Raw genomic sequence first — 17,247 nt, forward strand, 5'->3', positions numbered from 1 at the left:
GTAATAATAACTTTATTCATTTAGATACTATGAAATAGCAGCAGAAAAAACAACATTTAAAAGACAATATAAAATGTAATAAATTAATAAATTACATAGAACAACAATAAAATATAGAAAGATGAAAAACAAAAAAATTAAATAAATTCAAATTAAAAAGTTAAAAAGATTAAATAAATAAAAAAAATATGACCAGGTCATAAAGTTAATTCAAATTCTGAAAAGTATATACAGTAAATAGAAATTTGCTTCACCTAAACCAATTACAAAAATAGTCAAGTATTTATACAGACAGTGACATTACTCAGGGATATATACACTGTTTTGGCACTTAATTAATAATATAAACATGTTAAATTAAAGTGAACTTTCTTCGTAGATTTTACATATTTAAATATAATAATAACTTTTATTATATAGTAGATAATACAATAGCAGCAGAAAAAACAACATTTAAAAGACAATAAATAAATAAACAAATTTAATTAATTAATAAATTAAATAGAACAACAATAAAATAAGAAAGATGAAAAACCAAAATAAATAAATTAAAATTAAAAAGTAAAAAGATGAAAAAATATATAAATATATAGGACCAGTTCGTAAAGTTAATTCAAATTCTCAAAAGTATATACAGTCAATACAAATTTGCTTCACCTAAACCAATTACAAAAGTAGTCAAGTATTTATACAAACAGTGACATTACTCAGGGATATATGCATTGTTTATATGTACACATGGAAGCTAAAGCAGTGCAATGTCTGGAAAACAAGATGCTGAGGTCAGCTGAAGTTATTTTTAAGCTCAGTACTTTTATTTTATGGCTTTAATGTCCGAACAAGGACTCTTTATATATTTAACAATATATAAATATTGTTATATCCTTATAAGAATCAGAATCACACACACACACACACACACGAGGAATTTGGCGGTTAACTGTGCTCTCAACTGTACATACAGGTATAGACATACAGTCTAACAAGGAACATGACAGGTATACATGTATACACAAATGTACTTTGTGACTTTGGGCTTTACAAAGAAGAACAAAGAAGAAGAAGATATACTTTATTAATCCCCTCAATGGGAAATTCCTTTTTCACTCAGTTTTTTTTTATTTATTTATTTATTTACATGCATTTTTTAACCCCAAACACACATATAGTACAAGTACAAGCTCACAGACATGCAAATGTGTGGAGAGAGATGGTGGAGTGATGGGCAGCCAGCCAGACCGGCACCCAGCGAGCGGTTGTGGGGGATCAGTGCCTTGCTCAAGGGTGCCTCGGCAGTGCCCAGGAGGTGAACTGGCACCTCTCCAGCTCCCAGTCCTGGACTGAGCTGCTGCTGCCCCTATAAATAAATAAATCTGATTTGATTTAAAGTGCATGAGACATGCAAAAGACAGGAAACACACACACTACATGAGTTAAAACATCTGAACCCCAGTATAATCCTCATTTTTTTATAACATTTGTATTTTTACTTTTAGTTTAGTTTTACTAAATTATCTAAATAGTTGTAGGTGTCTCTCTCTCCCTCGCTGTAGGTGGCAGCAGTGCGCATGCCTCGTGTCCAGCGTGACTGAAACCAGAAGTAGAAGAAGAGCATAAAGTTTCCCCGGATCAGTTGAATCAGTGGGTGAGTTATTTGTTTATTTATTTGTTTATTTATTTGTTTATTATGACGCTTTTATAATATATTTCATTTGTATATGAGCAGGCGGTGTTGCTGCAGCTGCAGGTCGTTATAATAAACAGGCTCTGTGTTTGTTGTTGCTCCTGCACAGCCGCTCACATGGAGGTGCACGGTGCTGCAGGAGGTGCTGCAGGAGGTGCTGCTGCTCCTGCTGCTCCTGCTCCTGCTCCTGCTCGTCCTCTGTTCGGAGGAGCTCTGTCAGCCGCCCTCCCTCACAGCGCCGCGGACGTCAGCCAGCTGAGGGAGATCCCGGACAACCAGGAGGTGTTTGCCCACGCACACACCGACCAGAGCCTCATCGTGGAGCTGGTGGAGTACCAGGGTCAGGTGGCAGACCAGGACGCCGCCAGGTATCACTTTGAGGACATAGCAGGCAGTAACCAGGCGCTGGAGCCCGGTGCTTTCCAGGTCACCAGTGTTGTGCTCCTGCCCAAGTCTGAGCTGTCCCTGTCAGACTGCAGCTCTGCCTGGATGCTGACCGGCACGCAGCGTGTGTCCAAGTTCAACGAAGAAGCGAGGAACACGGTGACCCTCCATCTGGGGCTCTTCCGCCTGCCTCAGTTCTCCACAGAGGTCCTGATCACCTTCAACGACCCGCAGAGCATCAGCCCTGACAGCAGCAGTGCTGCCTCAGCAGGGACGCACAGGGAGCCGTGGACGGTGCAGGACTTCCAGCGCTTGTTGCAGACTCTGACTCTGCACAACCCGGGCCTGTTTGGATAGGATGACCGCTTTCTCAGCCACGTTTGGACAGAACTGAATCTGGCCTGCAGCGTTCGGCCTTTGGCTCCCAGACCTGAATGTTTTGGAAGAAATTACTTTGGGTGGTGGTCCACCTGTTCCCTCGCCACGACACCTTTAAAAATACATGTTCTGTTCTGCCTCTAATGTTGACTTTGTTCTGACAGTTAAAATGAACTGAAAACATCTCAATTATAAATGTTTTGAATGAAAAACCTCAATCACATGAATGTTTTTTAAACTAATTTCTGTTTTATGTGACAAATAACATGTCATACCTTTAAACCTTTACCTTTCCACCTTTAAAAAACAAAACTAACAACTACTCTGTGCTCCTTTACACCTTTCTCAGCTTATGTCCTCCTCTGTAAGTCGCTTTGGATAAAAGCGTCTGCTAAATGCAATGTAATTTCATAGACATTCAAATAAAGGTTTCCTCATCCTCCTTGTTTATGCCTCTCACTTTATCTTACTCCAGAAGCAGAAGAAGGACAGCGCTCTCTATCTGAAGCAGTGACAGACACAGAGAGACAGAGACAGAGAGAAGACAAGTCTAACATGTTAGGGAAGACTTCAGGAGAAAAATCAAACAATCCTGATTTGTGGCAGCGGTTTAAAGGTCAGATTTGGACAGAATAACCAATGACTGCATCATGGAAACCACAAAGACTTGAGGACTGTAGATTACTGATTAAATTAGATTCATTCACAGGGAGAGGGATCCCTCCTCTGTGGCTCTTCCTGAGGTTTCTTCCGCTTTTTTTCCCTGTTAAAAGTTTTTCCTCACTCGAACCGAGGGTCTAAGGACAGAGAGCGTCACTCCCTGTACAGGTTGTACAGTCGTCCCTCGCTATAACGCGGTTGACTTTTCGCAGACTTGCTGTTTCGTGTAATTTTGCATGCTTTTTTATTTTATTTTCTACAGCGTACTGTACAGTATGAACGTGCGTTGTGTTCGGCAGCGTCAGAGGAACTGTGAAATGAGTTACTGGTAATAATTTCTTATGTGTCAAACCTCGTAGATCGATCATTAAAATTAAATTTGTTAAAAATGTTCGTGCTTGAAAACAGGTTCTGATCTTTGGTTTCATTTACTAATACAGTATTGTACTTATTTTTGTTAAATCTGCAAAGGTTTGAACTTTGAGAGTGTTTAAATAAGAGAGGAACGTGAGAAAATGTCTGAGAAAAGTGTATGCCTCTCACTTTATCTTACTCCAACACTCTAACACCGTCCTTTAGCATGTTTTTATCCTCACAGATGTCAATTCAAACTGCCAAAAGAGAGCAGAGCCTAATGCACAACTCTCCCCTTACAGGACCACTAAAGATTCACTTGCTAACACCTCTTCTGTACTCCAAAAACTCCAAAAACAAAACTTAAAAACATACAAGCAATGGCAAAAAAAAAAAATCAAAGCAGAAGTCAGAAGGTTAAATTGAGAAGTGAGATTCCACTCATAAACTCCCCCGTGGAACCGTTTGCAAATGCAGCTCGTATCCACAGAGCCTTCAGTGTCTTCAGTAGAACTTGAGTTTAGTAATAAACAGTGAAAGTTGAGAGGACCAGTCTCAGCAGGAATATGTATTAGGTCAACTGTTTCCAACATTTACTGCTGTGCCCTCATGGTGGAATAATTCATTAGCCTGAACTTGGAGAAACCTTGAAAAGATCCAATCCAATGGTGAGTTTGGTGAAACAAAATTTATGGAATGGAAATTGACCCTCATTAACTGCTGCTTTGAAACTAATACCAGGCCTGCAATCTTACAGCATGTAATAGATGTTATTTTCCTCAGTTAGGCGTGCCATTGTTTGAAGAAAGTCAAAACAGTTTTCCCTCGAGTTAGATAAAACTCCACATAGCGAGGGATTTCAGGTAAGTCTTGAATAAGAAATAAAGAGGAAGTACAGTCTGTCCCCCCGAAGCCACATCAAACCCTTCTCATCCTCTGGTGCAATCACGACGGATTAAGATCTCATAAAGTCAGGCATCTTTTCCTCTCAGTGATCCCAGTGTAGCACATTCCTTCATTAACCACAACAGCAAAAAAACAGTGACTACCTTGGACAAACACGCCGTTATTGGTTCTCTTTGTAATAAAGTATGAAAACATCCTGTCTTTCAGACCTGATGAGGGGTTTGGAACATCTTAGGTATCCGACTTTAAGGTCAGGCCAGGAGAAATTGTTTGAGGCATTATGGCTTTTTCCAGGTCTTGAAAACAGCCCATTACAGAGAGAGGCTGCTGGGTTACTATCGTGCAGAGTGGTGAACAGTTTAACAAGAGAATAATTGTCTCTTTATAGGATATTCCAGATCTAGATCTATTACACTGGGGAACAATTTTTCAAACAAATTCTGTTGAATTAGATTTTTATGCTGATTCCAAAATTGCAGTCAGGTTGAATTAGATTTTTATGCTGATTCCAAAATTGCAGTCAGTTTTTTTCCAGCATGTCAAGTTTTTTCCACTGATTAGATGTAGTGAGACTTGTCAGCTGATTACGATTGGACTCATCTACAGCTACGTGGCCACTTGTTTGTGCAGTCACAGTTGAAACAGTGCGGTGAGAGGTGTGTGCAGCTCCCAATAGGTCAGTACTGTCAATATCTGCAAACAGAAAGCTGGCATAGTAGAATGAAGAGGATTGGTGCTGGCTTTTCTGTTTTAACTATGGGTATATCGTCTATTTAGTTTGATGCTGTTTTTGTAGTTTTCAAAGCTTGTAACTATTCCATCTTAGTGTTTTATTTCCATAGGTATATATCTCCTTTGTTCCAGATCATGTCTGCTCCTACAACCCTGACTCCTTTTGCTATATTTGTGCTAGTTTCACCATTCCAAGTCAGAGGAAAGCAAACAACAGTGCATTTGTCAAACAAGCATATTTTGCATATTTTATAGTAAAACTCTGTGATCAAGACAACAAGCCATGGGCCCCTCACAAAGTGTGCAAGCAGTGTGTGGAGAGTTTACGGATGTGGACCAAAGGAACACGTGAAAAGTTGCATTTGGTATCCCCGTGGTTTGCCGAGAGCAAAAAGATCATTGCACAGACTGTAACTTTTGTTTAGTGAAAACAAGCACATATCTGTTCAGTAGAGTATTTCTCATATTTTTTAAGAAAACAAGGATCCAGTAGTTCAAAAACTTGACGTGATTGAGAAAAACTGAGATCAGTTTTGGATTCCACACCCAAAAATTTTTTAAGACCTAACGCAACAAAAATTGTGTTCCCCAGTGTTATCAGGGGAGAAAAAGTCAGTTGCTGTTCTTATGAAGAAGGAATTGTTTTATCATTCTATTAATTATTTTACAGTTCGCCAATGTTTTACACAACGACACTGGATGTCCAAATATGACTGACACGGCAAAAAACAAAACAAAATAAAATTGTGCAACTAAATACATTCAAGTCTCTCTGAAGATGGCTAATTTTAAAACTTGAAATAGTTAGACTCATACATACATAAGTCAGTATACAGGGCAACAAAAATATGTTCATTCAGTGCTGCAGTAAACATAATAAGGCAAGAAAAATAGGTACAAAGTGCCAAGTTGATTAAGTTGAGTAAAATGAGATGAATGAAAAGTGCCATCACAGGCAAAGTTCAAAGTAGGCATGTACATATTAAAATCAACTATTTAGTCACTGTGTTGCCAATCAAAAATACCCCAAAAACAAATTCATTGTTTATGATCTGAACTGTACACAAGGATGTTTACGTCCGTGTTATACAAAGGAGAGAATACATCCAGAACTGCAGTCAGTAACGGAGTTCCCTTCTTACTCCTTGTCTGCTGTTGTACATCCTAAACCTTTTAACCGCATACTATATGTGCAGTATCTTGGGAGCCCTGCTGAATGCTGCAGCACTAACAGTAACTGTGTTGACTCTGAGCCACAAAGGGAAAAGAAAGGATGCCTTCATAGCGATGTCTTTGACCTCTAGTGACCCGACGTCTGGCACAAATCTTCCACGTTCTGTCAAAAAGACTTGGCTGACAGGTGAATTGAAGTCTCCCTGACGAAGACAAATACGGCTTTCCGGTTCCTCCTACTCACAACAATTTGCTACTTCCTGGCAAGTTCTCAAACAAAAACCAGAGTTCACAGTAAACACGGCGGTGCAGTGATTTCACAACCTACAGCACGATTCCCTCAAGAAGTGTCACTTTTACTGGCTGAGTGTTTTTATCTGTTACCAGGTGCAAACCTTTTGTTGTACAACTTTAATAAATAAATGAGGAAAGAATACAAGTGAAGCAAAAGTGCTATTAAATCTGTGTAGATCACATATTTGGAAAAAATAGAAAATAACTTGTCAGCAGTAAGTTTATTAGTCTGTTAATATCAGTTGTTTTTACCGTCTTGTGCTCTTGCTTGGAGGATACGCGTATTTGTCCATGTGTGACATTTTCAGTACATCTGGGAGGCATCAGTCACAGGTGGATGCATAGTTCCTGCTCAGAGACTTCCAGCTCAGGGGTCATTTATTATCCAAACTTCCCTGTTATCGCTGTTGTATTTGTACTGAACACACCCCCACCTCCTCCAGAGACCCTCTCCTCCTCCCACACCTATCATCTCTGGTCTCCATCCTGAACAACTCTAGGAGCCAATTTTGGCCACACAGAAGTCTGCTGCTCTCATCAAGATCCCAGAGCTCAGCTTTTAAAAAAAAATATATAATTTATGTTCCTCTCCAAATCTACCTTTGTCAGTCTGAGTATCCACCGTGGAATAATGAAACAAGACTTTCCGCTATCTTCCCAGATTATCTGGAGGATAAAAAAAAACACTGTCCTGGTTATCTTCACAAAGAATAACAAACAAAACAAGGAGTTTCTTTAGGAATTAAAATGTTTATTGAAAATAAACCGTTATTATGCACTGCAGATCCTACAAGCAGACATTGTGATCACACATAAGTAATAACATCCATATAGTACTTTTCTGACTCAACAATTAAAGTAGTAGTAAATATCCTCTGCTTAGTGAAATCCAATCCAGTAACTTGAGGTTTGATAAAGATTCAGAGCCGGACGTTGGCCTGATAAGACTCTTTAATCCTCCTCCTCCTTCTTCTTCTTCTTCTTTTCCTGTGGTGAGGTATCGTTGGTTTGAGAGAAGTGCTCGGACATGGCAGCAAGCGCCCGGTAGCGGTGAGAGATCGTATTCTTCACTTCTTTTGGCAGTTCGGCATAGCTGCAAATGGAAGCAGTTAATAGTCAGTATGGATGTGTCTGTCTCTCTGATGCACAGCATAAGGTGAAAGCATTATGTTGCATGGACTAATCTGTAACGCTCAACCCTGAACTGGAAGTTAAGTGTGTTGACCTCTGGCTCCCTCTTCTGGTACGAACAGGAAAATTAAAGCAGTCCTTGCTTACGTTTTGTCGTATCCGTCTGGCTGGAAACAGGGATCCCATCCAAAGTCTCGAGGCCCTCTGGGTTCCACAATGAGTCCCTAAAAATATCAAAACAGAAAAAAATGATTAAAACACACACATTTAAAAAAAGTGAGGCAGTTTCAGGAGAGATTCTGACCTCTGTTTTCCCTCTGAAGAGCGTTACTGGTTCATCTTTCCCAGCAGAGAAAGCAAATGTGCAGAGAGCCCACGCTGATTTATCCTCAAACCCGGCGAGGAGTTTGTGCAAACCTAAAACATTTAACAAGATTAGAGACGCTCACCTCACTTTTTAAATGCAGCTTTAAATAAAATATCAATTACAATACTCACCTTCAGGCTTGAGTTTATCCAGGAACCATTTTCTACAAAAATAAAATATAGATGTAATTATTCGTGTTCTTTGCCACTTTTAAAAAGACATAAAATATTATAAAATTATACTAACATGTAAGGACCGGGCAGGCCTCCCAAAGCCTTGAAGCACAGACACGTGTCCTCCACTATGACTGGCCCATCAACCTGAAGGTGTCAAACAACAATACATCAGTTTCAATCCTTCAACAGACAGACAGACATACAGGATCGTGCCTTTATAGTTAACACACCTGCCGTGCAGCCTCTTTGCACTTATGTATTGAGATTTCATCCGGCTCTCCTTGGTATTCAGGCACTGGAAAAAGAAATGAGGTTAGGTGAGTAATCAAATCAAGTTTATTTGTATGGCCCTTTACAATAGCCGAACGGTACCCAAAGTGTTTTACAACAAAGCCATAAAACAATACATAACAGATTCATAACAGATAAATACAATTAAAAGTGCTGCAGCGCTGCAGGGTATTAAAAGCTTTTCAGAAATACATAAAAAGCAGCAGACAGAATGAGTACACCCGAGAAACAGTCAGAATAAAACGCCAATCTAAAGAAGTGAGTCCTAAACTTCGGTTTAAAAAGGCTGAGATCAGTAGTGGTGCGGATGTCAGGGGGCAGTTTGCGACGGCAAAAGAACGATCGCCCCACTGTTTAAATCTCGAGCTAGAGACCTCTAACAGAAGCTGACCTGAAGAGCACAGGGCTCTGCCACAACTGCGAAAAGTTAAAATCTCTGACAGGTAACAGGAGGCCGAGCCAATTAAAAAAAGTTTAAAATCCAGTGGAGTGACGACAGGCCAGGGGAAATGTGTTCGCGTCTGGCAGCAGCGTTCTGCACAAGCTGGAGACGAGAAACCGAGGACTGACTGAGGCCAACGTAGAGGGCATTGCAGGAGTCCAGTCTGGAACTGATAAAAGATCCTGTCGACTGAGGAAAGACTTCACTTTGGCCAAGAGACGGAGCTGAAAAAAGCTCGTGCTAATCTGTTTGTCAAATTTTCGCCTATTGTCAAAAGTTACCCCAAGATTTTTGACATGTGACGTAAACAGAGAGGCCAGAACAGAACACATTCAGTTTTGCAGTCACTGATTGAGTAATGATCACATGGACATTTTTAACCTAGAACTCTAACGTCAGGTGATTTTCACCTACACAGCTCTTGTCATGTGATTTTCATTGTGTTGCTGCTGTCTGAGTTGCATGGGTCCTTGGGTAGCTTCAGGCTGCTCACTGGTGTCATTAATGGGATGTTTGTTTCCCTCCTCCCATCTATGTGATTGTTAATGATAGTGAGTGCCATTTTTTTGTCTCTCTCTCTCACAGTTGTCAGTGATGCAGAAAGTCTGTGCCTTCACCAGACAAGGCTGACATGTCCCAGGAATGGGTGGACCAAAGAACAAGTTCCCAGCTCCATTATTTGTTTTGTTAGGAGATTTCTCGTTAAGATTACATTATAATTTTGCTGCCTTTTTAAAAATGGTCCCCTGTGGTACCTTTTATTTTATTTTATGTGATATTGTATATTGGGAAATTAAAGAAGAGTACTACAGTTTGGCATACAGTGTTGTACTTTCACATAAATTGATGAAAACTGTATTTTATCCGGGATATTATATCGGGTAAAATACTAATTTGAGTGTTTTAAGCTGCTGGTGTCTCTCTTCATACTCACAGTCAATCTTCCTGGACACTAGTTTGTGTGGAAACTTGTCTCCCAGGATCTGAATGACCTGACGGATACAAAACAGAAACAGAGTGAGGCATGGATCACACGCTCGTGCTCGGCTTGTCTATGTGCAGCACCGTGGACAGGTGTGCTGCTGTTTGAAGCACGTGCAGGATGCGGTCTGTCTCGTGCATGTTTGACTCTCACCTCTTCGAGTTTTTTGGCGTTTCCAGTCACGAACACCACAGACCTCCCTGCAGGCACAGCCATGCTGACCACAACCCGGGCGCTCATCTTCTTATTGGTGTTTTACGGCAGGCTGCATCTTATAGTTGCATACACCGCCCTCTTCTGGACTTTACTTCTTAATTTTCTTTTCCTTTTTAAATCTTTTTTAATTAATTTTTATTATTATTATTATTATTATTATTATAGTATTATTATTTTATTATTATTATTATTATTGCTGTTATTATTATTGTATTATTATACTGTTTATTTTAAATGTTATTATATTTTATTTTGACATTTGTAAAGCACTTGTGGTCAGTGCATGCTGTGTAAAAATGTGCTATATAAATAAAACTTATTAACTATTTCATCAATTTACCAAAATAATGCAAAACTGACTGAAAAATGAATTATTAATGTAAATACAGACGTGACATCAAATGTTTATCCTTATGGCTTTATTTTACACACAGTTAAAACAAGATATCTCCATTATGATTTTCTCTACCTTTCTATTATATTCTTGACACTTTTCTCCACTGCTCCTGTCCTCCAGCCCTGCCATCATCTTCCCCTCTCTTCCCTTTCATATCCATGACATTCAACCATCACATGCTCCTCTGTCTCTCTCCCCCCACGCTACATAGACCAGTTGGATGTTTACCTATTATATTGAGTGTGCTATTTAATCTACTGTGCCCTATTCTTAGTCGCTCATTGTCACCTGTTCCACTCTGAACCCCCACAACACCCCACCTCACCCACCTCACCCTGTAGTTTATATAACGTCTCCCCTTCCTGGACTTTCCAATATTGATTAGATTAGATAATACTTTATTTTATCCCACAACGTGGAAAGTCACTTGTTTACAGCAGCGAAAAAATAGTCAAGGAGGGAAAACACAAGTGTACATATTACAAAAAGTACTAAAGTAGAATGTGCAGATTTACAAAACAGTACTAGGTAGAACATAAACATAAACAAACAAAAAAAACAAACAAGAACAAAAAAAATAGCAATCTCCTTCTTCCCACCGTGGGGTAGCAGTCTGCTGCTGAAGGAGCTGCTCAGAGACCCCACAGTGTCATGTAGGGGGCGAGAGGGGGTGTCCATGATGGATGTCAGCCATCATGGACAACCCCTCTCACCCCCTACATGACATTGTTTCCATTGATTAATTATTTCTTTCCATATTAAACTTTTCCCTTCTGCTTTTGATAATTCTACTTTCATTTCCACCTCTTCTTTCTTTGCTGCCTCCTTTGCCATTTGATCTGCTTTTTTATTCCCCTGTATCCCTAAATGAGCTGGTACCCACATGAATGTTATTTCCCTCCCCTGCTGTGCTAATCTGGATGTTCTCACCATTATTTCATATAATATTGTTTTTGCTGTTCTGTTTTTAATGCTTAAGAGTGATGAGATTGAATCTCTACATATGATTATCTTCCTATCCACCCATTCTACTGCCAATACTATTGCACAAAGTTCCACTGCATATACACTTAAATGAGCTTTTTAATACTTTGTTATTATGACTGGGAACCACCACTGCTGCACCTGTTGCTCCTGTTATTGGTTCTTTTGACCCATCTGTATATAAATAAATATATTCCCCAGACTTTGCATCTGTATATTTATAAAATTCCAAGTGCACTGTTTTACACAGCCATGCTGACAGACACCCGGAGCATTAACAACACTGGACCGGAGACATCCGGCTGCAGCAGCCAATAGAAACCCGCAGAGAGAGCGGGTGCAGCCTGCAATGCTGTCCGACTCGGAAACGTCAGAGTGCCATGTGGACAAGAAGTAAACAGAGTCCGACACCGAGCACCGACCCACGATGAGTCTGTTACCCCGCACCGCCGAGGAGTTCAGCTCCGCAGAGTACTGGGAGAGATTCTTCAAGAAGCGCGGGGAGAAATCCTTCGAGTGGTACGGAGACTACAACCAGCTGTGCGGGGTGCTGCACAAATACATCCGAGCACAGCACAAGGTAACACGGCGTGCAGAGCAGGGAGACACCGCTGCACCTTCAGTGTGATCACTCACTTCATATGCATGCATGCATGTCAGGGTGGCTGTCCTTTTAAACTCCTTTCATAGATAAATAGATATATTCATCCCACCACGGGGAAATTATATACTATATATATAAAGATATAGAAACAAAGTAGAAGAGGCCAAAACAAAAAACACACAATAAACAGACAGAAATATCTAAACTACACAATAACCACAAAAATTAATCAACCTTCAAAAACAGACAAGCACTAAGGATAAGAGTGGCATGATATATAAAGAGTATTGTAGTGTAAAGTGACCATAGTGTAAGTAATCTTGCAAGAAAGTGGACCATGTATAAATAATAGTATTATTTCAAGAGTGGTGACCATAATATAATAGCATACAAAAAATAAGTGACCCCGATATAAATAAGAACTGCAAGGTATAAATGAATAAAATGGAATAAAATAGAAACAGAAAATTGCAATAACATGACAGGAGACGACAACAATCAGGTGGTGCAGGTGTTGTACAGTGTGATGGAGAGGGTGTGCTGCTCATTGTCCATGATGGATAACAGTTTATTCAGCGTCCTCCTCTCCACCACAGTCTCAAGAGACTCGAGTCCGAGTCCAGAACAGAGCCAGCCTCTTGATGATCTTATCAAGTCTGTTGTGTGTCGCTATCTCTGTGCTGCTGCCCCAGCAAACACAGCAAGAAGAAGAGATGGCACTGGCAACACAGACTGGAAAAAGATCTCCAACATTTTTCTGCCACGTTGAAGGATCTCAGCTTCCTCAGGAAGTAGCGTTGCTCATCCCCTTCTAATAATATAATAATATAATAATAATAATAATAATAATAATAATAGACTTCCTGTCTGATGTTTCAAGTATTCAGCTGCTGTCCTCACCACAGTGTAAAAATATTCTCCCTTATAAGGAAAAGGTCGCATTATTATTAGTGTTAGCATCAATTTACTTTAAAATAGCTGTTTATGACCCCGTTGAGTGTTATATTGTATAACTATTAATACTACTATAAAAATAATAATTTTATTTTATATTCTGTATTTTATTTATATAGCACCTTTAAAAAAACAAACAAAGTTTACAAAGTGTTTTTCAGAGCAGCGGACCCCAAATAAGGCCACACAGGTCAAGATCAGGAAAAGTAAAAACAGAAACAGGCAGGACAAATAAAATAAAATTAAAACAGCTGTTTATTGATGGTGTAGAAACTTTGCAATAGAAGAACAAAAGAATAGTGGTAACATGGGGGCATAAAAAGGGAAAATCTGCCATTAAACATGTCTGGTGAAAAGATAATAAAAGAAATTATAAAAAAGACAAAAAATAAAAATAAAACATTAAGAGATGGAAACAAAATCAATGTGTGAGGAACAGTTTGCTGTTCTCTGTTTGTTAAATCCACAAAAAAAGCATGATTATGTCGGTGTGCATCATTTGCATTTTAGATTTTTTTAATCTACGATGTAACCAGCAACTTGAGTTGTCTAATAAAGAGAAGTGAAAAGTCCAATATTTTGTAATTACCTGTAGTGAACTTGAAGTATAACTTACTTACTCAAAGAATATCTCAGAGCCGTCACTAACAGTGTTTTATTCTTCCGTCCTTCAGGTGTTGGTGGTCGGTTGTGGTAACTCTGAGCTGAGTGAACAGCTGTATGATGTCGGCTACAAACATCTAACCAATATCGACATCAGCGAGACAGTGGTGACGCATATGAACCAGCGAAACGCTGAACGTCGGCCAGGTCTGACCTTCCAGCAGGTGGATGCCACACAGACTCCATATGAGGATGCCAGCTACCAGGCTGCTCTGGACAAGGGCACGCTGGATGCCATGGCATCAGAAGAAGAAGGAGCGCTGGCTAGGAACATGCTCACTGAGGTGAGAGACCAATGGGTCAGGGTGTGCACAGACCAAATGTTTTTTTACTCAATGGGTATACAGAAGTTTTCTTGTGTCTGCAGGTGGGCCGTGTGCTAAGCGTTGGCGGCCGGTATGTCTGCGTGACGCTGGCTCAGGAGAGTGTGATCAAGTTGGCTGTAGAGCACTTTGTTCAGCTGGGGTGGGCGGTGAGGCTTCACTGTCTGCAGGAGGAAAGCGGGAAAGAAGAGGAGTCCTTCGCTCTGCCTGTCTTTGTTCTGGTCTGCACCAAGTTTCGTCAGCCTATGCCCACGCCCATTCTGGAGATGTGTCTCGGGGAAGATGGAGCCCCAACTCGTCTCACACAGGTAGCAGAGTTGTTGTCGGCTGTGAGGGAGCACCAGGCTTACTCTGTCTTGAAGAAGAGACTCCGTACAGGCACGGACGCCAGCTCGAACCTCTCGCTCACTCTCTGCCACACCAAGACTGGCCTTCCCAGATACACTCTCACAGTGCAAGACTGTCCCCCAGCTGCCAAGGTGCCGAGATCAAACCAGTTTGCTATTTTTATTGGTGAGCTCTCCTGTTATCACATCGTGTGTCTGCCTTCCTGTGGTTGTATTTTGTTCTCCTCTGATCATTTTTTTTCTGTCAGTCCCTCAAGGTAGTGAGACAGCTTGGCTGTACAGCTCCAGTGAGGGACGAAGGCAGCTGGCAGCCAGTGCGAACTTTCGACGCCTGGTTATTGTGGCAATGCACAGGAATCAGGAGTACGCAGACATGCAGGCTGTCCAGTCAGAACTCTCACCCATGGTTATGGACCTGGCGCCGCCGGGTATGCCAGCCAATCAGCAGGTAAATGCATCCAAATATTCCTTTTTTTTTTTTAGAAATCCTCTTTTTGTACAATAAAATACAAAGACGCTTCAGTGTGTTCATTCAAGCTCTCTTGTCCTCATTCAGGTGCCGTTCCTGTCGGTTGGAGGTGACCTGGGATGGCGAGAGGAGGTCAGCAGGGGTGTGAGTGAGCTGAGCGGGGAGTACTGTGTGGAGAATGTCAAAGGAGAAGATGGAGAACTGTATCGGAGGCTCGTTTTCCTGTCTAACGCTAACCTCGTCCAATCAGAGAGTCGTCTTGTCCCTTCGAATACTGGTGAGTTCTTTTATTAACCACACAGGCAATACCAGCAATGCATGTTACATGTTAGAAATAAATGAACACCCATAAAACAAGTAGCCAACAAATATCAACCAAAAACATAATGAAGCAGAGGACAAACAAACAATAATCAAGTAGTTTTAATTCAGTATTATAATATTATTCTAGTTTATTATGGCGTAGCTGTGGATTGGTGTAATAATTAAATATTTATTTCCCTGCAGCATCAAGTCACAAGAAGAAAAATAAAAAGAAGGCCAAGCCAACAGCTGCTCCAGTAACATCTTCGACCTCTCTGTCAGTGGACAGTGGCTTCCTCTGCTGCGCTCACCACGAAGTTATGGTGGCCGGCCTCGCCATGCTCGGGGTTGGCATGCCGCAGAACAAAGGTCAGCACACACTCAGAGGAAATGCCAATTAAACAGCCGCAGAAATATCACACTGAACCGACTTGAGTCTGGTTGAGCTTTTTTCCATCCACTCTATCTTCTTTCTCAGGTGTCCCAGTGTCAGTGCTCCTGGTGGGGCTCGGTGGTGGAGGCCTGCCTCAGTTTCTACGGGACTTTGTGCCCGATGTTACTGTCGAGGTTGTAGAACTAGACCCTGTTGTGATGGACGTGGCGAAGCAATGGTTCGGGTTCAGACCGGATGATCGTTTGACTGTCACTCTTGGAGACGGCCTGGAACGCATCTGTGCCCTGGAGAAAGAAGGTTAGTGAAGGAGGAGTCGAAGAGGACACACCCATGGATACCTTGACAAAACTAAGACGTGACTATGGCTGTTTCCTTTTCCTCTGTAGGGGGTCGTTTGTTTGATGCCATCATGTTCGATGTAGACAATAAAGACAGTACTGTGGGGATGAGCTGTCCACCTGCTGCCTTTGTTGAAAGCTCGATCCTGCAGAAAGTCAGCAGCCTGCTGACCTCCAGAGGTAAAGTATTTTAAATCATTTATTTCCCTCCAGCAGCCGTGTCTTCTATGAACAACTTCCCGTTTAATGGTGTGATTTGTTTGAAATATGTCTCATCTACATGGACTCCTCTCTCTCCCTGCCGTTGGACCAGGTGTATTCATCCTGAACCTTGTGTGTCGCGACTCGGCCTTGAGGAAGAGCGTCTCGGAGCGTGTGAGCGCAGTGTTTCCCACCATCCTCTCCAGAAAGATCGAAGGGGAGGTCAACGAAGTCCTTCTGTGCTCCCGTGGTGAAAAAAACAAGACGCAGACGGACGCCGATCGCATCCTTTCATCCACGAAGCAATCAGCCAAGAGTCTGCAGAGCGCACTGTGCTCTAACAGGACTGGAACCAACAGCAGCCCTCACATAGACATTGCAGAGTTGTTGAAAGACTTGAAAGTAGAGTAAAGTTGAGATTTAATCATGTGAGACTGTTTGAGAGGATCCTGCAATATTAAGTGCTCTGACTTTGCCCTTCAGTGCCATGAAAATGAAAGTTTAATGATGTAAAACATATATAATCACAAGTAAAGAACATTTATCCTTTATTAAAGGTTCAAGGTGGGGTTTATTGTCATTTCAAATCATGTACACAGGGAAATGAGACAGGACTACGATGCTACACATAACAAAGTGCACACTCATTACAACATATATACATATTGTAATTGTACAATATGTTTGTGTTGATTTGTTCTGTACACGTGACATCCATTGCACGTCTGTCCGTCCTGGGAGAGGGATCCCTCCTCTGTGGCTCTTCCTGAGGTTTCTTCCACCTTTTTTCCCTGTTAAAAGTTTTTTGTGGGCAAGTTTTTTCTCACTCGAACCGAGGGTCTAAGGACAGAGGGTGTCACTCCCTGTACAGATTGTAAAGCCCTCTGAGGCAAATGTACTTTGTGACTTTGGGGCTATACAAATAAAATTGATTTGATTTGATATACAGTATGATATTGAATAAAACAATTAAGCGGCGGCGGATAAACAAGGTGCAATGTGCATGGATACATTGTGCACGTTTAGGCTTCATAGTGTCATCATTAAATCCAGTTTCTCTTTCACTTGCTTCAAGTTTCCAGTGTACTACACGGTGCTCA

General features: G+C 41.0%; 3 protein-coding genes across 3 annotated transcripts; 2 read left to right on the forward strand and 1 right to left on the reverse strand.

The window, feature by feature from the left end:
* The first annotated feature begins 1,537 nt into the window (after window positions 1-1,537).
* Window positions 1,538-2,885, forward strand: rangrf (RAN guanine nucleotide release factor). The gene is made up of 2 exons (XM_019273594.2): window positions 1,538-1,645; window positions 1,794-2,885. Exon 2 carries the CDS (start codon window positions 1,802-1,804, stop codon window positions 2,423-2,425), a length of 624 nt encoding a protein of 207 aa, XP_019129139.2. The 5' UTR covers window positions 1,538-1,645; window positions 1,794-1,801; the 3' UTR covers window positions 2,426-2,885.
* A 4,410-nt stretch (window positions 2,886-7,295) lies between these two features.
* On the reverse strand, window positions 7,296-10,207 carry itpa (inosine triphosphatase (nucleoside triphosphate pyrophosphatase)). The gene is made up of 8 exons (XM_019273576.2): window positions 10,108-10,207; window positions 9,907-9,964; window positions 8,470-8,534; window positions 8,310-8,383; window positions 8,195-8,226; window positions 8,001-8,113; window positions 7,844-7,920; window positions 7,296-7,658 (listed from the first exon to the last, which is right to left on the reverse strand). Exons 1-8 carry the CDS (start codon window positions 10,192-10,194, stop codon window positions 7,517-7,519), a joined length of 648 nt encoding a protein of 215 aa, XP_019129121.2. The 5' UTR covers window positions 10,195-10,207; the 3' UTR covers window positions 7,296-7,516.
* Window positions 10,208-11,887: 1,680 nt separating this feature from the next.
* On the forward strand, window positions 11,888-16,698 carry mettl13 (methyltransferase 13, eEF1A lysine and N-terminal methyltransferase). Its single transcript, XM_027290668.1, has 9 exons — window positions 11,888-12,131; window positions 13,784-14,056; window positions 14,140-14,608; window positions 14,691-14,890; window positions 14,999-15,188; window positions 15,419-15,583; window positions 15,693-15,905; window positions 15,995-16,126; window positions 16,260-16,698. Exons 1-9 carry the CDS (start codon window positions 11,979-11,981, stop codon window positions 16,556-16,558), a joined length of 2,094 nt encoding a protein of 697 aa, XP_027146469.1. The 5' UTR covers window positions 11,888-11,978; the 3' UTR covers window positions 16,559-16,698.
* Window positions 16,699-17,247: the final 549 nt, after the last annotated feature.

Source organism: Larimichthys crocea, chromosome XVII, assembly GCF_000972845.2.
Source record: "Larimichthys crocea isolate SSNF chromosome XVII, L_crocea_2.0, whole genome shotgun sequence".
Taxonomy (NCBI): domain Eukaryota; kingdom Metazoa; phylum Chordata; class Actinopteri; family Sciaenidae; genus Larimichthys; species Larimichthys crocea.